Source organism: Schistocerca nitens, chromosome 3, assembly GCF_023898315.1.
Source record: "Schistocerca nitens isolate TAMUIC-IGC-003100 chromosome 3, iqSchNite1.1, whole genome shotgun sequence".
Taxonomy (NCBI): Eukaryota; Metazoa; Arthropoda; class Insecta; order Orthoptera; family Acrididae; genus Schistocerca; species Schistocerca nitens.
In genome coordinates this window covers 692,892,538-692,916,084 of record NC_064616.1, presented here as the reverse complement: position 1 = coordinate 692,916,084, position 23,547 = coordinate 692,892,538, and the positions used below count along the sequence as shown (strand labels likewise).

The 23,547-nt window shown below is 38.2% G+C and overlaps 1 protein-coding gene across 1 annotated transcript in view; it reads left to right on the top strand.

The window, feature by feature from the left end:
* The window catches only part of LOC126248657 (cell cycle checkpoint protein RAD17), a 144,993-nt gene extending 123,795 nt beyond the window's left edge, over window positions 1-21,198 (top strand). The window contains exons 12-13 of the mRNA XM_049949843.1: window positions 7,127-7,172; window positions 20,375-21,198. Coding sequence (XP_049805800.1) covers window positions 7,127-7,172; window positions 20,375-20,579 — 251 coding nt within the window. The 3' untranslated portion in view covers window positions 20,580-21,198. The remainder of the gene's footprint in view (window positions 1-7,126; window positions 7,173-20,374) is intronic.
* The last annotated feature ends 2,349 nt before the right edge of the window (window positions 21,199-23,547 follow it).

The window sequence follows — 23,547 nt, the reverse complement described above, 5'->3', positions numbered from 1 at the left end:
AGTGTCACACAACCCTTCTTGAAGACAGGAATGACATGCACACACACCCACACAAAGAATTGCCATTAGAAAACCTAAATCTTGGAGTAGATCAAGAGAATGCCCGAAACTTTCAAATTGATGAACACTCTGGTGCAGATTGAAAATTCATTCTGGAAACAATTTCCCTTAATTTTTAGCCATACTCATCTCAAGCTATTGTACTAAGAACGCTCAATACTAAGATATTGAGCATCTAAGACAAATCCTATCATGATACATACTTCATTATTAAAAACAAGTGCAAGTTACTACAGATGTCTATTTTGCTATTCCACGTCATGTGACACATTCATAAGTACTGTAAAAATCACATAATTTGATTGACACACTATGGATACTTATGTACTTACATGCACACATAACGAATATATTCATATTTGACCTAGAAACAGATATCATTACATCACTGTCATCACATTGTTAACATGGCTCTGTTGTATAGTTTTTTAAGATCTTGGCATGGAAAATGTGTTTAACTAAGCCTTTGATGTTGCAAGGAAGCCTGGTCCTCGAAGGAGAATAATGTCTGTTCTGTTTCGCTATTTTAATGTGGAAGGATAGTAAGCTCAGAAAAAGAATATTTGGTTTGTCAATTCAAGAAAGTTTTAATAAATATCAATGGAATTTTCCATCAGTGCTTGTCAGAATGTGACAGCAATATCAAAAATGAAATCCTGTCATGATCTGGAAAATATTATTTCTGCATAACCTAAAAATTCAATACTTTAATATGTAAATACTGTCTCATTGTATGCATTTCTGTATCCATATCATTAATAACTCCATATCATTGATAACTGTGCAAGGCTCATTTCACACTAGAACTGTTGATACTTGGACGTACCTAGGATTGCAGCTGGACCATTAACGACTGTGTATCTTTCCCTTTGATTATCCTGTGTCAGCAATTTGTTGTTACTACTACTGTAACTATTCTTTGAAGTGCTGGAAATTTTATAATGGATCAACAAAAATAAAATAGCTTTCCACAAATTATCATTTATTATTTTAAAAAGTCTACATTTGTTGGTTGCCTTTACTGGCTACCATCAAATAATGAGCACAAATATTATTATTTTGATGTACATTTGTTGCAGACAGTTTTTTTACATGTAGGACACTTTACAAATGATTTGTTTCCTTGACAGTTAGACTTTACAATGCAATTTGTTCGCTTTTCTTGCCTCTCAAGAATGTCTTTGGTTGTGACAGAGGTACTAGTCTTCCTGGTTGCTGCATACTTCTCAGCAAGCTCCTTCGCCTGCTGCAGTATGAAATCTCTGTGCTTCAACTTTTTCTCATTTAAAGCATTGTACAATACCCAGGCATTTGTCCCAGCCAAATTCAACAAGTTGTAAAATGTGTGAACAGGTCTATGTCTCGAGGGTGCTTTGATGGAGTATTTGTGAGTTGTTTGGTCGACCATGTCCCCTCCATATTTAGAGCTGTTAGAAAACATAATTGTATCTGGCTTCTTTTTCAAACCATCTTCAATTTTAATGTAAGGATGCATAGTGCTGAGAATCAGGACATTTTTGTTGCTCTTTCCCTGGTAAACTGTCAGTGTGGTATCATTCTTCTTCAACAATACTGTGCTGTATAATACTTCTTTTGCCTTCTTGATACAGACTGGAATTTTCCTGCAAGATCGATTTATGATGCTTACTAGACTTGTAGCATTTGCCGAGAGAGAGCCAAGGAGGTGAAAAAATTGTCACATGGGACATTTCTTCCTTTATTGAGTTAAGGTTGCACCAAATTTTTCAGAACATTATCGCCAAGATGCTCATCACTCGACCTAGTGTCATCCTTTCCTAGATAAGGGAAAGCATTCGCAATATATTTGGAGTCTTTATCTACTGCCGTCCAATGCTTTTGCCCGTATTTGTCTGGTTTTGAGGCCATGAACTGTGTGAATCTGCAGTGGAGCTTTGAAGGAAACAGACGTTCGTCGATTGTTATACATGGATTCGGTAAGTAGCTACATTGTGTGTTCACAATGAAGTCTTAGCATATTTCTGATACTGCAGCAAACTTATCTTCTTCAGTTGTTCTGATATTATGGATCTAATGTCAAATCTGAGATAACGCATTATCTGTCTGGATCTGTCACAAGCCATTGTTGACTTCACAAAATTAATTCCCAACTTCATTGACCAAAATGTGTCTAGTTCAAAGCTCGTCACTTCTGTAGCACCATGGACGTACAATACAGCTATAAAAGCTTTCAGTTCTTCAGTGTTCATAGTCCAATCATCTGAACCCATTACAGTGTGTCTCAGAATTTTGTCATCGGGCAATGAGATAGAATGGAGTATTGTGATTGTTAATCAAACACAATGTAACAATAAGCATGAAGCTACATGAAAACTGCGATTGTTATAGAGGCTGCAGCAAAGGGGTCAGAACTGACCCATCCGCGGTTCTAGGTGAATCTTCATATTCCTTTTTTAAGGTTTTCCCACAAATTTAAAATTAAGTATAACCGGTAATTACCTTATTTCATAAAAAGTCACAGAATTTCAGCACTGAAGGCAATAATGCAAAAGAGTGACAAACAAAAGAATTAAGAAGTGGGTCACAAGTGACCCTGCTGTGGTTCTAGTATTAATCTTTGGTTGCAAAATTCAGTTGTCATCTTGTAAGCCAATAGACCTGTGAACAGTCATTCACAAATTGAAAAATAATTTGGAGTATTTGTTAAATGAACACCATACATCATCATGGGAGTGGATTTCCAGATTTATATAGTCTGTCGTCATCATCATCAGAATCACCATAATCATCAGCATCACCATCATCTGCAACAGCATGAGCATCAGACTAGCTGTTCTTTAGTTTTCTTGTTTCATTTCATAGATCAGGAAACTTACATCAGTCAGTAATCAATAATTACCTAGCAAGAGTTTGCAATCAAATATGCTGACTTACGCAGAACTCTACAGAATTAAATCTGGGTGCTAACTGACCAGATGAGCAAACTGATTAACAATTAACATAGTAATTGTGTTACTATGTTGGGTGACAGAGAAAAATGGGGATTTTTGAGACACCCAATAAAAATAGAAAAAATCCATCTAAAAATTGGTAGTAATTGAACCACTAAAACTTGTTTTTTAAGAGACAGTAATGCAAATTTTCAGTATTTGAAAATTATGTTCTGTAGATGGCATCTTCCTGTGTGTATACATTCTTCCTATCAGCTCTTGAGTTCCTCATTGAGTGCTGAAATATTGCAGCTGGGATACCATGAATTTCATCTTGAATTCTTTGTTTCAATTCATCCAGTGTTCTTGGCTGAGTCACATAGACCCGATTCTTAAGGTAGCCCCACAACAAAAAACCACAAATAGACAATTTTAATAATCTTTTGGGCCAGGTAATGCCAACAAATCTTGAAATGACATGGTTACCGGACCATTCCCACACAGCTGCCATTCAATACCTTGCAGTATGCGATGTCACACCATCCCGTTGAAATCAAGTTATGTGAAATTGTGGAATATTTTTCACTGCAGGTGCATCAAAAGGTTGCAACATCTGATCTTACCAAACCAAAGTGACCGTCACTGTGATCCACTCATTATTTTCGAAAAAGTAAGGTCTGATGACACCATGTGATGAAACTAATCTCCATAAATCTCCAAAGAGCATTCATGAACTTCATTTAAGGTTGCTGTCTGCCCACTAACTGTAGTTCTGCTTATTCATGTAACCTGTGAAATGAAAATGGCCCTCATCTGACATCCACAATTATTGTACTGCTGCCAATGTACATTTTGCGTAAGAATTAAGAAGCTTCCTTACTTATCTTGCTTTTATCGCAAGTGACTGGAAAAAAGCACAGGTGACCCCTCTATGTAAGAAGGGTAAAAGAACAGACCTTCACAATTACAGACCAATAGCGTTACCATCAGTTTGCTGCAGAATTCTTGAACATATTATAAGATAAAATATAGTAAATTTCCTTGAGAGGGAAAAGCTTCTGTCCAATAACCAGCACAGTTTTAGAAAGCATTGCTCATGTAAAACTCAGCTTACCATCCCCTTACATGATGTCCTATGAACTGTGGACAAAGGGCAACAGGCAGATTCCATATTCCTAGATTTCCAGAAAGCATTTGATGCACTGCCCCATTGCAGACTGTGAACGAAGGTTTTAGCTTATGGAATAGCTTGTAGGAAAAACAGTGATGTAATGTTTGAATACAACGTTAGCAGTGTACTGCATGGCACAGTCATGTCGGTTAAATATCCAGGTATAACATTGTTCTGAGCGTGTAAGGAGGGTAGTAGGAAAGGTGAATGGTTGACTTCAGTTTATTGGGAGAATTTTAGGAGAGTGTGGTCAATATGTAAACAAGATCGTGTATAGGACACTACTGTGCCTCATTCTAGAGCACTGCTCGATTGTTTGGGATCCCCACGAGGTTGGATTAAAGGACGACATTGAAGCAATTCAAAGGCAGACTGCCATGGTACGTTCAATCAACATGTGAGTATCAGAAAGATGCTTCATGAACTCAAGTGGGAATCCCTTGAGGGAAGATGTTGTTCTTTTCATGGAAAACTATTGAGAAAATTTAGAGACCCGGCATTTGAAACTGACTGCAGAATTATTCTACTGCCACCAACATACTTTTACATAAGGACAACAAAGATCAGAAAAATTAGGGCTCATACAGAGGCATATAGATAACCGTTTTTCTCTCTCTCTTTGCTAGTGGAACAGGAAAGGAAGTGACCAGTAACACTACAAGGTGCCTACCACCCACCATACTCATTATGGTGGCTTGTGGTGTATGTACGTAGATGTAGATGTAGGAGGAGCTCCACAGCTTGTCCAAAAATACATTGTCTTTATTTATGTTTGTCGTAATTTTCTGACAGAATGGTAATCACAACACGTAATCATTTTCGTTCAGTTGTTTCATAATCTCCAGCTTGTACGGATGCAATTTTAAATCAAAATGGAGAATTCAGCAAATGCTATCTTGGGGCATTCTGCTCGTAGCTACTTGCTTACAAACTGAATATTGTGGGCTCTGTAAGACTGAAACACATACAACTTTGATGTTGTGTGCAGTGCAAGCACTTCTTGGTCATCCTATCAGTTTCTTTTTTCTCTTCACAAGTTTTAATCAAAGCTCTTTTCGCATTTTCAAGAGAACTCGACTGTGACACACAAGTTGGAAAAATGTCGGGAGTCCCTCTACGCACTTTTCATGCTGTCGTTTTTGTAAAACATTTTTATGGCAAAAGCATATTCTTGACCATTCCACAAACTGATTATTCTGAATGGTGAGATTGTTTACAGCTCAAGGTCCCTGTTCACCAGTGCTGCCAACTGTATATGGCTGCCACCATGCATTTCAGAAGTACCTGTTTTTCTACATCATCCTACATGTGTAATCATTGAAGGCTCATCTCTGACTGCCTTGAAAATAATACTGATTGAGACAAAACATTTTGTAGTCATGGATTGGTAGCTATGGACTACCAGTGGCCTGGTGCATGACATCCGTCTGTATGCAACAGACATTACTACATGTTAAAATATAAACCTGTTACAGTTCAGATATTAACATGAAAGATAGGAAAAGTAGATAATACATGAACACATTAGATAGAGAAGTTTTTTGATTAACAGTTAGTGTGATCTCCTTAAAGGGTATAAACTGTGGTTTTATTTTATGGGGCAGACGTTTAACTAGGAAAATTTCACATTTATGGAAACAGAAAAATTAAGACTATGTTGTTGATGATACTGTGGCAATTCCTTTCCTTGCCTCCATGGTAGCAGCAGATGACGGGCTCATAGACTGGAAACCAGCCCTCCAGCACACTCGGTGGTCACTTCCACCAGAGGGAGAACTTAGATGGCCACACTTTCTGGATGCTAGGCACACTGAACTGTTGCTCCACCAGTCTCTTGTTTCACTCCGACAAGGCAATATCCCCGGTCGTGCTCTTGGCAGCTTGCCCGCGCAATGTCATGTGGCTCGCATTGCCGTCTGCCGCATTTTGCTGGGGTATGCGTGAACTGCAGAATTATTATCTCACACTCATCATAGTCATCGTCCTGTCGCGGTCCATTCAATAAGAGGAGTGCTACCATGTTTTTTCCACACTGCCTTCCGGAGCTGCATCTTCTCGAGGTGATGCTACTGACTACAGGAGTACAAAGCCCAATTCTGGATGCCTAGTCGCCCAATTGGAATACTGCGTGCAGTGCAGTGCAAATAGGGCTGTGAAGTGCAGTGCACACCGAGACTACCGGGCTGATTTATTACTATTCTATCCGCAACCATTTTGGCACCTCTTTTCCACCAAGCACACCATTGAAGCGGTCTTCCCATGCCACCGTATCGTGCTGATCAAAGGTTGTGAGCCACCCATGGTCCTCCCAGTCCAGACCCTCCTCGATTAAGAGGTATTAGATAATTCCAAATTTACTGTAGTCATTAGCTTTTGGGTTAATATCTTAGAACCAACCAGCAACTCTTCCAGCACACCCCATCATGATTGGTTTTCTAAACTAGCACACTGCTTAGGGATGTGTGCCCCTTAGGTGTGTGGGAAGGTACATAAACAGTCCCTTCAATACGATGGAATGGCAACCTGTTTTTTGAGCACCTTTCAGAACCAGTTTCATAAGGTATCATTTTGTGATAACTTATCGGGTCGTAAGATGAATATTGATATGTCCTCTGAGAGTGTGAAAGCAATTTCCTTGGTCACTTCATCTGGTAAAGCTCAACAGTGTTGATAACAAGAGCCTTAGGCATGTTTGTCAGTGTAGGCATAAAATCCTAATCTTTCTGCAGCACTGAGACCATAATTGGTCTGACGGGACACCAACCAGCGATTTGGGTATGGAATACACTGGGGAAGCCATAGATCACATAACTTTTTATATGCTTGGCACCTTTCTGTGAATTGTGCATACTGTATGATATTAGTAAATGACTTCTGGGTGTTCAGTGTAAAGCAATTTGAATTGCAGCAGTATATGTTCATTCATGATGTCTTTGTTTTTATTTTATTTTATTTATTTATTTATTTATTTATTTTTTTTTTTCAGTGCCAAAATGTAGCCATGGATTCTACACACATGATCACCATCATTTGTAAGTAAGCTTATCAAATGTGTGATTACATCAGAAAAATTGTTTGTCCAGTTAGTGTTCATTGTGTGCTGCTGTATTTTTAAAGAATGTCTCTTTTTAAAAATCAGTATTGTGGAAAGGATAGATTGCTATTCACCGTATAGTGGAGCTGTTGAGTCGCAGACAGGCACATCAAAAAGCCTGCAAACAGGTAAGCTTTCGGCCAAAATGTCTTCTTCTGAATTAGACTATGTACACACATACATTCACACAAATGCAACTCACTAACATATCACCACTGTCTCTGGCTGCCAAGGTCAATGTGGTCATGTGTGTGAGTTATGTTTCCATGAATGTCTGTGTGTATGTTGTCTAATTTAAGATGAGGCTTTGGCTGAAAGCTTACTTGTTTAGCAGTCTTTTTGCTGTGCCTGTCTGGAAGTCATCTCCATCATATGGCGAGTAGCAATCTATCCATTTCATAATATTGTCATTATTCCAGCCTGGATTTTCCATGGTTCATTTTCTTTTTTTAAAAGATGATTTGTAGACCTGCAGCTGATGTATCATTTGTGTGTTTTCTGCTATAGTTTGCAACGATGTTCACCTTCTTTATTTCTTCGTTGATTGTCCTCGGTGTCAACATACTGGCTGAAACAATAGGGGGTGGAAGTGCAGTACTGTCTACTGTAAATGATGTAGCCAACAGGTGCACATTTTCATTTCTCAGTTGCTTACTTTCATTTTTCACAACCCCCCCCCCCCCCCCCAAATACACATTTATATGGCCAGTGCACTATTGTTTAACGTTTGATAAGCCTCATTAATAGGTTGCAGGCAAACATCCACATACTGTTACCATAGTTTACTACTGAACATCTATGAGCAGTAAAAACCTAACCAGAAAGTTCACAGTTCTTGAAAAATAGAAAGGTACTGGACTGACAGTCTCTTGACCAAAAACAGTGCCCTTATAGATCCTCACAATAATAGGTTCTGGACTTACACATTGTTTGAAGTTAAATTTACAGAAATTACAATTAAAACTCAACTCATTAAATTAACTGAATACATCGAAAAATTGGTTCTTTTTAACATTTTCTCCTACTGCAAGGATTAACCCGAATTATTTGTTTAAATCATGAAATTGACATATATAGTTACGCAAACAATACTTTTGATGAAACTTTTAATCTACTTGGAATTAATTAAGGGTTGGCTTTGCTAACTTTTTCGAATAGAGCCAAATAGAGCCTTTAAGAATACAATAAGTTGTTCCTCCAAATGTTTATAATTAGTACAGAATTTATATTTGTTTATACATCAACAATAGAATTTCAGTTACGAAACAATTACTGATTCCGCCGTGCAGTGAAAGATACTAACTAGGAATAGTCAAAATAAATTAGAAAATCAATTACATACATAAAACTAAGCACAAAATTAGAGCTGGTGCTATATTCTTTAAAATTGAGGGCTAACCTTTCTCTTTTATGAAAATGCAGATTATACTCACGTATGTTAATAGTAAGTAGTTAAAATTGAAAAAAACGAATTTAAGTGGGCAGATGGCAGAACAAGAGGAGAAATAAAAATATCCCAGCTTGCTTCATCACAAGTTCTAATGACCATTGCCTTTTAATGACATTAATTTATTTTCTCTGTGAGCTTTACTATATGCATTCTTGTAGCAATGTCTCTTAGGCTATGGCCACAGTGGACATGCCTTGCTTGATGCCTAATATGTTGTGACTCGCCACGTGAATCACTTTGCTAAACTTAGGAGACCAGCTGCACTGAGCACTAGGAGACTAAGCTAGTCCTTCCGTGTCAGTAGATGAAAAGTCATGTTGGTTTGCTGGGATGCCACATTGTGGCTTCAAAGATTATAATACCTGATAAACACTGCTGATTATGTAATTTCATTTGTTTCTTCTTTATCATGGGTCATAAAGCATAGATATCCAGATATTTTAAAAGGGAAATATCATCTTGAACTGACTGAAGTTCTACAGTAATTAAAATTTGAATTTTGCTTCACAGTATAAAATTTTGCCAAGAGGGAATTTCAACCATATACACACATGTCAAAAAAAAAAAGTTTTGCATCATCTCTGTTCCGAGAGTTCCTGAACCTGTACAGAAAATTGGAATAGAGATCAACATAAACAACATTACTGCCCTTTTTATTGCTCATGAAAACCACACATTGCATGTTGTACCACCACACAGTGAGACCTACAGAGGTTGTGGTCCAGATTGCTGTACGCACCAGTACCTCTAATACCCAGTAGCACGTCCTCTTGCATTGATGCATGCCTGTATTCGTCATGGCATACTATCCACAAGTTCATCAAGGTACTGTTGGTCCAGATTGTCCCACTCCTCAATGGCGATTCGGCGTAGATCCCTCAGAGTGGTTGGTGGGTTACAATGTCCATAAACAGCCCTTTTCCATCTATCCCAGGCACATTCGATAGTGTTCATGTCTGGAGAACATGCTGGCCACTCTAGTTGAGTGATGTCATTATGCTGAAGGAAGTCATTCACAAGATCTGCACGATGGGGGTGCGAATTGTCATCCATGAAAACGAATGCCTCACCAATATGCTGCCGATTTGGTTTCACTATCGGTTGGAGAATGGCATTCATGTATCGTACAGCTGTTACGGTGCCTTCCATGACTACCAGCGCCATACGTTGGCCCCACACAATGCCACCACAAAACACCAGGGAACCTCCACCTTGCTGCACTCGCTGGACGGTGTGTCTGAGGCGTTCAGCCTGACCAGGTTGTCTCCAAACACGCCTCCGATGATTGCCTGGTTTAAGGCTTATGCGACACTCATTGGTGAAGAGAATGTGATGCCAATCCTGAGCAGTTCATTCGGCATGTTGTTGGGCGCATCCTTACCGTGCAGGATGGTGTCGTGGTTGGAAAGATGGACCTCACTGTGGACATCGGGAGTGAAGTTGCGCCTCATGCAGCCTATTGGCACAGGTTGAGTGGTAACACAATGTCCAGTGGCCACACGAAAAGCATTATTCAACATGGTGACATTTCTGTCAGGGTTCCTCCGAGCCATAATCTGTAGGTAGTGGTCATCCTCTGCAGCAGTAGTCCTTGGGCAGCCTGGGCAAGGCATGTCATCGACAATTCCTGTCTCTCTGTATCTCCTCCATGTCCAAACAACATCGGTTTGGTTCACTTCCCTTCTTGAGAGCCCTTACTGGCACAAAGTAACAATGTGGACACTATCAAACTGCAGTATTGACCATCCAGGCATGGTTGAATTACAGACAACACGAGCTGTGTACCCCCTTCCTGGTGGAATGACTGGAACTGATCAACTGTCGACCCCCCATCCATCTAATAGGCGCTGCTCATGCATGGTTGTTTACGTCTTTGGACAGGTTTAGTGACATCTCTGAACAGTCAAAGGGACTGTCTGTTATACAATACCCATAGTCAATGTCTATCTTCAGGATTTCTGGGAACCGGGGTAATGCAAACCTTTTTTTGATGTGTGTATTATGGTAACAAACCCCAAAAGAACAGAAGTCATCATTTTAGCTTCTGTCGATGTCTCGCTCCAGTATTTCAATCTCTTTCACTCCAGGTCCAATATCTGGCTGCCTTTGCTTGTAGCCTCAGTGGAACACATTTTCCCCCCTCTATGGTTCAGGTGTGTTTATTATCTGAGGAGCATCTGACAACTCCGGAGATTGAATGACTTGAAACAGGGTGTAGCACTTTCATCTGTTGTTGATTGATTTTCACTTTATGAAACACTAGGATCTTTGTGCTCAGAAGCGATTGCGTATTTTGTAAAAATTGTAGCTTTTCAAATCAATGTGAAGAGCTTGTGGTAACATCACCAGCTCTGTCTCCACTTCATGACAATATACTGAGGAGATATACTAGCTCTGTAATTAGTGATTAGTTTCTGTTGTTTTTCTGTAATAGCCTTTAGAAGGATGTCAAACAATTTTACAATCATTTGTAAATAACCAAAAGTGTGTTGTGGAGCTACTGAAGTTGTTTGTACAACTGTTGAATTCACCACTTTAACTTCTTCTCTCTCAATTAATACTATGCTCCCAGCATGATGGCACTTTCCTCAACAGTTAATATGTCAAATAAGTGTTTTCTGCCAAAAACATTTTCTAACTCAGTATTGGAAAAGACATTTCCACAGTGCAAGTGAACAACATGCCTTTGGTGACTGGTATCGATGCTCTGGTGCAGCCATCAGGCATCTAGGCTCTTGGCACCAGGCAAGTCGATAGGTACCTGTGCACCAAACGAGGCGTGTCCAGTGTGGCTGTAGCCTTAGACCTGTTAACCGTATACCTGGTTTTTGTATGTGCATATTTTTTTCACTTTTTTGTCATATATACAATTCTTTCAGATTCTGTTCCGTGTATTGTAGCTTTCTTATATTCAGTTCAATTAAAATTGCTGGTCTGTCAAAAACTTTATGGTGATACTGTGACTGTGTATAAATATAGATTAATTCTCACGAAGAAGAAGAAGAAGAAGAAGAAGAAGAAAGAGGACCAGCCACCATTATGTTATGATCTGTTTTTCTTATTTTTTTGTATGTTAGTTAAGGTAAATGCTCATTCAATGTGTATTGCTTGCAAAGAAGGGTGTATGCATTGCATATTTTCTGTTGTAGCTTCTGACGACACACACACATTCTTTGACGGTGTTTTGTCTTCATAAATTGCCATCTGTGTGGCCACAGTACTTAGGTGTGTAATTGGTGCTCTATACCATCTGTATTTTCGAAGTTCAGAAAAGTGTATAATATTGCTTACTATTCTGAAAAATGTGAATATCAATAGTGCCATAAAATGACATAGGAGTTTCAGTATAAGCAACAAAGGTAACTCAGTTCATATCTCAAACACCTGTGTACATTGTTTTAACTTATTTTTAGGTCCTGTTACAGTACAATAGTTCTCTTTCTTCCATTGGTTCCCCCCCTCCCTGTAGTGCATTGCCACCCCAAGAAACTTCAGTCTCAATGAATAACTTATGTCTAATACACTGTACAGCCAAAGAAACTGGTACACCTGCCTAATATCCTGTAGGGCCCCTGCGAGCACGCTGAAGTGCCGCGACACGACATGGCATGGACTCAACTAATGTCTGAAGTAGTGCTGGAGGGAACTGACACCATCAATCCTGCAGGGCTGTCCATAAATCCGTAAGAGTACAAGGGGGTGAACTCTTCTGAACAGCATGTTACAAGGCATCCCAGATATTCTCAATAATGTTCATGTCTAGAGAGTTTGGTGGCCAGCGGAAGTGTTTAAACTCAGAAGAGTGTTCCTGGAGCCACTCTATAGCAATTCTGAACGTATTGGGTTTCACAGTGTCCTGCTGGAATTACCAAAGTCTGTCGGAATGCACAATGGGCATGAATGGATGCAGCTGATCAGACAGGATGCTTACGTATGCGTCACCTTCAGTCATATCTAGACGTATCAGGGGTCCCATATCACTCCAACTGCACATGCCCTACACCATTATGGAGCCCCCATCAGCTTGAACAGTCCCCTGCTGACATGCAGGGTCCATGGATTCATGAGGTGGTCTCCATACCCGTACACGTCCATCCGCTCAATACAGTTTGAAATGAGACCTCTCCATTCAGGTAACAAGTTTTCAGTCGTCAACAGTCCAATGTCAGTGTTGACAGGCCCAGGAGTGTCGTGGAGTCATCAAGGGTACACGAGTGGGTCTTCAGCTCTGAAAGCCCATATTGATGGTGTTTCATTGAATGCTTTGCATGCTGACACTTGTTGATGGCCCAGCATTGAAATCTGCAGTAGTTTGTGAAAGGGTTGCACTTCTGTAATGTTGAACAATTCTCTTCAGTCATTGTTGATCTCATTCTTGCAGGATCTTTTTCCGGCCGCAGTGATATCAGAGATTTGATGTTTTGCCGGATTCCTGATAGTCACAGTACTTTTGTGAAATGGTTGTACAGGAAAATCCCCACTTCATCACTATTTAGAAGATATTGCGCCCCATCACTTGTGCACCGACTATGAGACCACCTTCAAACTTGCTTAAATCTTGATAACCTGCCATTATAGCAACAGTAGCCAACATAACAATTGCGCCTGACACTTGATGTCTTACATAGGCATTACTGACCGCAGCGCAATATTCTGCCTGTTTACATATCTCTGTATTTGAATATGTATGCCTATACCAGTGTCTTTGATTCTTCAGTGTAGAATCGCTCTGTTTGCTTCCTTAAGCTGTTTAGATTGACTTAAGTAGGGAGAATGAAAAAGTTCATGATGTTGTTGCGCTCACATATCGGTACTAGGCGGCCTCTTAGTCTTAGTATTTCCATGATGTCCCACAGCAAATTCCGCATTTTTTCAACTGAAATTGGCTGAGAGAAAAATGTGTTGCTTTACTTATTGAACACCCCTCATACTAAGTGTTCCTCATGATATGGATTACTAACCTAGCCCAGTCTTCTCCAGTACACTCCTCTTTTCTACCAAATGGGTGTGTCTCCTTCAGTCCGAGAAGCGAGCATTTGTGTTTTCTTTTGTACACATCTGTATGACATCTGATGTCTGCGAAGTACAGGTAGAAGTTCTTTCTACTCCATTTTTTAGTTTTTTTATTTATAAAATTTTCCCTGTACCATCAATCTCCAGTAAATTATCTTGCAGAATACAGGGGATGGACAAAAATATTGCCCATTGAATATCACAGGATGGTTGCCCAAAACATTACCAGACCCCACCCACATTTCATGCTTGGGATGTAAATTCGGTCAGAAGTTGGAAACAGTGTGAAACAAGGCTCACGCGACCAAATGACATTCTTTAATTGCTCTATAGGCCAGGTTTTATGGCTTCAGCACCACATTTTCCCTTTTATGGGCATTTGTGTCTGATGAGTGATTTTGGAGTTCCAGTTTTCCCTGGAATTTGCAGGTTTTGGAGCTCTCTTCATGTTGTTTTGATGCTGATAGGTTTACAAGTGTGACATTCAGTTCTGCAGTGACTTTTTCAGCTGTCGTCCTCTTATTTTTTACTACAGTCCTAAACAACAACTGTCAGTGCACACACTTTGGTTCGAGTTGTGACTTTGTGGTTGTTTTTCTGCTTTCTCTATATGTGGTATAAATCTTCGATATGCTGCCTCTTGAAACACAAAACACGGAAGATGTCTTGGTTGTGGAAGCACCCAAAATGAGTACCGAGAATGTGCCCACATTCATATTCGCTTAGTGCTGTAATAATGTAGTCACAATTACATGGAACACTGTTCTGACCATGACTGGCACTTGCAACATATTGTGGACTTGGGACATGTGCCATTCATGGTTAAATACAACAGTGTAACTTCCAGGCTTGGCTACCAACTGCATTTATGTTGAAGCATGCTTTCTTGTGGTGGTTTCATATTTTTGCCTAACCCTTATATGAACAAGATCATACTTCAGCATTATTACAGTTTTTATACCTTAAAGTATTCTAAGTTTTATATAGGGCATACATCAGTGAGGCTTTGTTACATCTGTTAATTCTCTACACTTAAAATTTATTGTTTATTGGTACCAGTTTGTTATTGAGAAATATGTTTGGATATTACTAATTGGTTTGTGTCCTGTTAATTCATTTTCAAGAGTTAGGCCAGAAAATATATAAAGCGCTGAAGTTTGCCATAAATAATTGAAAGCCATAAAATACTTCCAAAAAGTCTCTTTCTGAAAGAATGTGTTTTCATAAAACACAATTTTTACTTATAATTTTATCATTTCATGTACTTTTAGAGGGTAAATGATGATAGAGATGTAGTTATGTACTGACAAAATTTTGGTCTTATGTGATTTAATTTACATAAAGTCAAGGGAAAATTTTACTTCACACCAGTAGATAAGACAATTTTGTGAAGATTTTAAATGGGAAATAGTATAACAGGAGTTCCACTATATGCTTCATAGAAAAAGTGTGAGATAAAGGATTTACTGGAAGATTATGATAATGGACATTTTATTTATGTGAATCTAAGACAATTCAGATAGTACACACTTTTTTTAGTTGGATCAAGTGACAAATTGGGTAATGAAAGTTGAATTTTGGAAGTTGGGGGAGGGGGGGGGGGAGAGAGAGAGAGAGAGAGAGAGAGAGAGAGAGAGAGAGAGAGAGAGAGAGAGTGTTAAGAGTGCCACAAGAAGACTATTTTTTGTTTGCAGAAAATTGTTTTAAATGTGATTACTCTTGTTTACTAAATAAATTAAAACTACTAATTACAAACTATTGACCGGTTTCTCATTATATTTGCTAAGGCACTGGAAAATTTGATACACAGCAGAACGATTGAGCAAGTTAATAAATTCGACATCCTCAGCAATAGCCAGGTTGGTTTTCAGAAAGGGATATCAACGGAGGATGCAGTACATGCATTTGTTGTAAATGTGCTGCAATCAGTAAATGACAATATGATGACAGTTGGAATATTTTGTGATCGGTCAAAAGCTTTTGACATTGTCAACCACCATGTACACCTGAATAAAACCAAAACCTGAGGAATGAGTGGGGTAGTAGGCAACTGGCTTGAATCTTACCTGTACATTAGAAAGTAATCATGGAAGGACTGTATGATGGCAATGTATCTTCAGGCTAGGGCTCCATAGCCATTGGAGTGCCTCATGCCTCAGTATTAGGCCCACTGATTTTTTCAGATATTGATAAATGATTTGCCACTATGCACAGAACATGGGAAGGTCGCCATGTTTGCTGATCACATCATTAAATCATTTAATAATCCTTCGGGAAATATGTTAAATGAGGTAGCAAATAAGGCATTTACAGATGTGGTAAACTGGTTTGAAAGTTATGGTCTTCAGGCATTCTAAAAAAGACAAATTATCTTCATTTCTCCTTTAATACTGATGTTGCAGATGAAATACGTCTAAAAATGGGTGAGCACAAGATCTTAAAGGTTGAGTCTACCTATAGAAAAGAAACCAAAGTGGCACTACCATATTAAAGACCTGTGCAAAAGATAAAGCACAACAACATTTGCCTTAAAAATTATATCTGGCCGTAAGGAGATGAGCGCAATAAATACGCCATACTTGGACTATTTTCATCCACTTATAGCATATGGTGTCATATTCTGGGGCAATCAACTACTAAAAGAAAAAAAAAGTGTTCTGTGCACAGAAGCATAGTCCGGTCCATGGAGGAAACTTTGGTGGAAAAAATCATGTACAGTAGTAGGGGAGAGAGTGTCATGAACAACATACTGAAAATTGCCACCTGTTTGGTGGGAGCATTTGGGTGGGGGGGTCGTTTCAAAGTCACCATTTTATGTTTTTCTTGAATATCTTGAAAACTGTGGCTTCATTTGAAAATGTTTTCTCAATACAAAACGAAACTGCATTAAATTTCCTACAATAAAGGTAATTTTCTCTCTAGAACTAATGGTTTCTGTATTGTAGGGAATGAAAAAATTGCAAATTATTAAAAATAATGTTTCAGTGGTATAAAATTAATGTTTAATGCCCATTGAACCCAGAAATAACATAAAATCTACATTAGTTATTATGAAAAACATCTTACCTTGAGTGTGTATGTTTCAGAATCAACAATTGGATCATCATATCATCATCATCATCATCATCATCATCATCATCTTCCAGATTAAGTAATGGTGCACCATTCATGCATGTACCATGTCATGTCCCGCAAACCATTTCAGCATTGGCATTGTCCCCCACACTCAGAACAACATAAGCAAAAGATGATGTTCAGTATTGCTTCAGGTGCTACTAGATCTTTGGTTGTTACTGGTTCATAACACTCAGATGGCCTACCTATTTGTCAGAGGGAGCTGATTTAAACTATTGGATCTCTTCAGATGGTGGGAAAGCTAAAGCTGGGGTGATGCATTTGATGCTCCCCATGCTGTGGAAACTATTCCAGCCTTCAATAGTGCAGATGTTGAAATTGACATTGTCAAATATATATTGACAAAATGTTCCACTTGGGGGCAGGCTCTTCAGTGTGGTTCACAATCTATAGCTCCAGCTGCTGCTTTGTGATACATTCCACTGAATCCCAAAACAGCAAGTAGATCGATCATATTTTTTTATCATGATATTTTTTTATCTAGTCTTCCGGTGAATGAATGAATAAAGAGAGCGACAACATAGAGTATGGGTGATACAAACAATCGGTGGTGAATGGTAGCAATGAGGGTGTGGGATATAAGTGTCAGTTCCTTTCCAGTTCTCTGTTTTTCCCTTTCCTTAACTGAAATGCATTTTGTGAAGACGTGGAGTGTACAAGATACCATTTCCTCAGCCCCACTACAGAATTTTTCTTAAGGTGTAAAAACAGAACTATCAAATGCCATTGACTCAATCTGCTCTAAGATTATAGTGGCAGCTGCTTTTACAGTTCTTTCCCATTCTGCTTGTTCATCTTTGCACTTCGAAAAGTATGTTGCATCATTCAAAATTTTTTCACCTCAGCTATGAAAGCACAAAACAGTTTTTTAATGGTGATTGTGCTAAAAGCAATGTGGAGGACTCCATACTTTTCCCTGTCTCTTCTGGACTGCCTTTGTAGGAGGTAATGTTCCCGAAACGTTGTCCGAAAACTCATCTAAGGTCAACTGGCAGTCATCATTCCCATGTACATAACTAAATATTTCCTCCATTGATACACTCATTCCTTCACCCTCAGAGCGTCCACTTTTTCTTACATTTTGTGCTGAAACTATAAAGAACTTTTTATAGCAGTTCTCATGATATCTTGCATCTGTGGCATGTAAATTTCCAACAGAGCATATCCGTTTTTTGATGATGTCTCTCCATTCATCTTCCTCCTCCTCCTCCAGTGTACGAGGTTCACCAATTGTAAATTGTATTATCGTAACTGAAGGATCGAACACTATAAACGTTTCGCCACCATTTTTGGGTTTTTTTTTTTCCTCTGTTTATCCAAAAATTCATCGTCAGTAGCTTCTGCACAAAACAGACAGCAAGGTTTTAAAATCAACTCTCACTTCAGCTGAATGCAAACATTTGACACCAGTTGACGTTGAAGACTAGTCCTCTGAAACAGCCTCTCGTAGAAATCTTTTTATTGACTTAGCTCTGTTTACTCTTTTCTGCAAGATAAGTGAAGTACACCATGTTTTTTGTTCCTGAAACTACCAGCTGTCCCATCTTTTCTCAAATAACTGGCATTTTGTCATTCCTGTCTCACCTACATTGCATAGGTCACTGACAACATTGCTCTCACATATTAAACACTTCTCAGCCGTTGTTTATAGGTTCATATTTTATATAAAAACACTCTTAATTATGGCAAATAAGTACCCACTTAATAAACTGAAAATCACTCCACTGTTTAAATATGAGCACACTGAAGTTATTTTGTCTACTCACGTAAGAAAACTGGACAGGAAATGCTGGGGAGAGGATAATCAGTTATTCTGTGCCTAAACTGAAGAGCAAGCAGTTGTGGTGGTGGGGGAACTGACCTTCTCTGGAAGGAAGCCACAACAATCAATCTGAATGACGAACAACCAATTTCCCTACAGCAGTATGCAGAGATATATGTAGATTCTGTTCGTATGTGTAGTTTTACTAGTAACCAATACCTGTACTCCATTTAGTGTTGATGCATTTTGTGGAAAACAAACACTTCCCAGACGTGTCTGTGCACAATACATTTTGTGGAAAATAAACTCTCTTCAGGTGTGTGTGCATATAGTTGCACCAGTGATTTACAAGTCATGCTGTGGAAGGGTTGTTATGATTGTGAAACAGTGTGTAGTTGTTTCCTGTAACATAGTGGTGTACAGAGAGTGGGTCTCACTTGCTAACTCTTCATTTTGCAGATATACCACTCAGGGAAATAAGTGACCTCATTGTGGTGACTTAACCTTCGCTCACACTTTTACCTTCCAGCCCTGCTCCCTCCCACTGCCACCAATCACATCCCCAGAACACAATTTATCCCTCAGTAAGGATCTACTGTATTTAGATATTGTACAGTCATTTAATATTTGGCCTTAACCCACTTCATTTAACAATAAACATTAATTTTATACCATTGAAACACTATGTTTAATCATTTTTGATTTTTCCATCCCCTACAGTGCAGAAATTATTAGTTCTAGAGAAAAAATGAACAAGACTTCTTTTGTAGGAAATGTAAGGTAGTTCAATTTTTTGCTGAGAAACATTTTCACCAGAAGCCGCAGTTTGAGTTATTCGAGAAAAATGTAGAAAAGTGAATTTAAGCCCCCCCACCCCCCCACCCCCCCCCTGCCCCCCATCACCACCCCAACCCCAATGCTCACAGCTCGCATGTGGGGATTTTTAATATGTTGTTCATGATACTCACCACTACCACTGTACAAAAATTTATGAATACACACATTTTTCCCCTATTCATCCTTTTTTTGTCTTCATTGACAGGGCTAATAAGAACTGTGTGGAGTCCATCCTAGGCACTCATGCAGAAATCTGTTGATAAATCTTTGCAACTACTGTGCAATATATTTTTTTCCTAATGTGAAAAAAAGAGTATTATGCAGCAGGAGGTTCTGTATAGTGGTGCCAAGATTTTTAATGCTCTGCCGTCACAAATTGAAGATCTGATTGTAAACATGCCCAAGTTTAAAGAAAAACAAATGCAGTCATTTCTAGATGAAAGGTATTATAGTATAGATGAATTTCTTAGCTACAGTGCATAATATCATCCATAGTCTATGTACAGCATAACTGAAATTCAAATTTATGAAGAATGTGTGATAGATCATACGTTAAACTACTAATAAGTGTCTGTTACCCATTTAGTATTTATATCTTTTTTATCATAAATTCAATGTAATTATGTACTAAATAATGATTTTGTAGAACTTGGCTCAATCTGTATCCTGTTAACTGTTCACATATTGATCTATGGAACTCCAAATAAATATATACTCCAAAACTACATTCAAATTTTATGTTGCTGTAACTCATTTGTGATGAGTGAAAGGAAGTACTGCTTATTTAGGATATGCCCCATGAAGTATTTATAATAAGTGAGAGGAAAAGTGATAGATTTTGTCAGTAACATTCTATTAGTGGCTTAACTGTAGCAGTATGTAGAGTTATTTGTATGCTGGAAAATTATATCAATTGTGTATAACATTTTTCATTCATTTTTAGTGTTCTACAAATGGAGCAATGGAAGAATGAGTATGAATTGCAACATACTTACAAAAGTGTTCAGAGGATGGACAGTGCAGGTCACAAAATACAGAATGCAAGAAATTTTTCTCTGGTAACCAATACAGAAGCAGAAAGGAAACAGTTGGAAGAACCAGAGGCGGAGGAAGATGAAGTCATAATTGAAGAAGTTCATTCAGACTGAGTTGCAGCATTTCAGTGGCTCCTTCCTTTCATTTCAGTGGCTTGCTCCTTTTAGTGCAGAACTGTATTATTAAGTATGAAAGAAGTGTAATAATGTAAAATGCTCAATAAAGGTAGCATAGTCACACATACAGGAACCACTAATATATTCCATGGTTAACTGACAAACTGCATCATGTTGTGGAGACGGTTCGTTAAAACAAATGCTATTAATTTCTCAACATTGAAACAACTCTATATATGACATCTGAATGAAGAATAAGCTACAGTTCAGTCTCAGATTAGAACTAGTATTTGCTATGAACAAACGTGAATCAGCATGTACTTTCTATTTGTATGTTATTATTTTTCATCATTTTGATGCTATCGTTACATAAAAATTATTTTTACTTCTGTCTGCCCACAGTTAAAAGAGGCAGGCTGAGCATTGCACAGGTGTCTACCTAGTATTCTTCTATATTTTTATTCAAGTTGATCAGTATACTTATGTTTCCATTTAAAAATCATGATATTAACATTGTCAGTCTATCTTGGTGTATGTGATATGATCTTGCTGTCAGTCTGTCGTGATATATGTATATGACATGTAAAGTAGGATTTTTGACATACAGTTTATATTCTGTTCATTAAACAATATACTTTATTTATTTAAAAACTGCCCTTTCATTACGCAGAGTTCTTAAAAATATGCCGATATAACATACAGAAAAAAATTGTAGTTTTTGTTTTAAACAGAGACTGCAGTTATGAAGTGTGTATCTTGTAAAACTAATTATATATTACACCTTACAGCATATATCTGAATTTGTTTATGTACAGTATTACCAATATTTTTATCATAGATAACAATGTTAATCTTCAAAATGTTGTGTGTGTGTGTGTGTGTGTGTGTGTGTGTGTGTGTGTTTTACATGCATGTTCTTGTTTATGTGCCTTTCTGTGACACAAAACCTCTACTTTTCAGTGATTTGTTACTTTTACAGCTTGAATTATGTGCATTCCTGCAAGACTTTCCACACCTGACCTATTTTTATCCCAATGGATTTGTGTTATGCAATGATTGATTCACCTTACAAAAAGTCACAAATAAGATGATTAAACAGTACTTAATGGAAATTCATGGTCTTTCAATTAAGTCTTCAGTTGTAGCCATGGCTCAAGAGTGTGGCACAGTGGTTAAGAAATAAAAAAAATAAAAAAAAAATATAAAACTAAAGCCTGATTTCTGACATAGTATGGAACACTATTATCAGGGTTGCCACAAGTTCTGGAAATGAGGGAATTTCAAACATGTCAAGGAAATCAGGGAAATTTGAAGGGGAAAAAAAAAAACACTGGAAAAATCTTGTTTTTTCTCAGTAGGTGAAATCATTTGCTTACTGAGATGTCACGCTTCATCGATGGCTGGGGGCAGCTGAGAACGTGTGCCGCTTCCCTATTCCCTCATTCTTATTGCTTCTTCCCTTTCTGCCACTCCCCTCAGCCTGCAGTCAGTGCAGCCACCACTTTGTGCCACTAGCCTGACAGCTGCCAACGAGAGGCAGGGAGGTGTGAGGCGTTGTTTGTTTCGTTCTGATTCTCAGAGACTGTTGACACAGCAGTTGGATATGGAGGTCATGTTTGCGTGAGTTGTGTCTGAGTATTGTGTGTGTGTGTGTGTGTGTGTGTGCGTGTGTGTGTGTGTGTGTGTGTGTGTGTGTGTGTGTGCACGCTCATTTTCTGGCAAAGGCTATGGCCAAAAATTTTGTTGTGGGAGTGTGATTGTCTTTTCCATGTGCCTGTCTGCGGCTCAGCAGTCATCTTTACGATGAGTTGCTGTCTATCCTTATTAGCGTTGATTCTCAGAGTGTTCGTGCAAGTTATCTGTTGCATGGATTGATCATGACAGCGTAGATTAGATTAAGTTTTTGTTCCATAGACCCAAAAAAATGATATGATTCTCTTGTGTGTGGAACATGTCGGAAAGTATAACATAAAAAACATAAAACATTTGAATATAGTACGTACTACCTTATCATTTGTCAGGAGATTGTCAAAACAGGTGAATACATTACAGTAAACTGGAACTGCTAATTCTTACAGAATTAGTACAATTAATGAAACATTGTTATATACTTTTAATACCTTTATCATACACAAAATATTCAGTCTTGACTGCTGTGACTAAGTGTTGTCAAAACTGAAATCTAACAGACATTTTTACTTAAGCTGGTCTAACAGTCTCTGTTAAGATATTCATCTATAGGATAGAAGGAGTTGCCCATCAAAAAATCTTACAAACTCTGTTTAAACTGTTCTTTATCTGAAAGCAAGTTTTTAATGGTTGCTGGCAGTTCATTTAAAACGTGTATTCCTGAATATTGAACCCCTTTTTGGACCAAGGCAAGTGATTTTAGGTCTTCATGTAGATTGTTCTTGGTATCAATACTATGTATTGAACTATTGGTTGGAAACAGAGATACAGTATTATTACATGCAACAAATTTCATTAAGGAATAAATGTTCTGATAAGCAGTGGTTAGAATACAAAGTTCCTTGAACTGGTTTCTACATGATGGTCTTTAATTTACACCACAAGCAATTCTTGTTACATGCTTTTGCATGCAAAAACTTTTGCTCGGTTTGTTTAGTTACCACAGAATAGGATCCCATATGAAATAATAGAATGAAAGCAAGCAAAGTATGCAAGTTTTTTATACCTCCTACTCCTGACATCATTCTCACTGCAAATACAGACTTTTTTAGGTGCTTCAGCAATTCTGGGGTATGCCATTCGCAACTGAATTCACTATAGAGTTGTAATCCCAGAAATTTAATGCTGTCAACTGTCTACCTTTTCGATCTGCATGTCTTCATATGCTATACAAATGCTGGAAAGAAATTTCTTACTGGTTCTGAACCGCATGTTGTGGGTCTTTTCAAACTTTAATGGCAGTGAATTAACTTTAAACCATTTATTAATGTCAGTG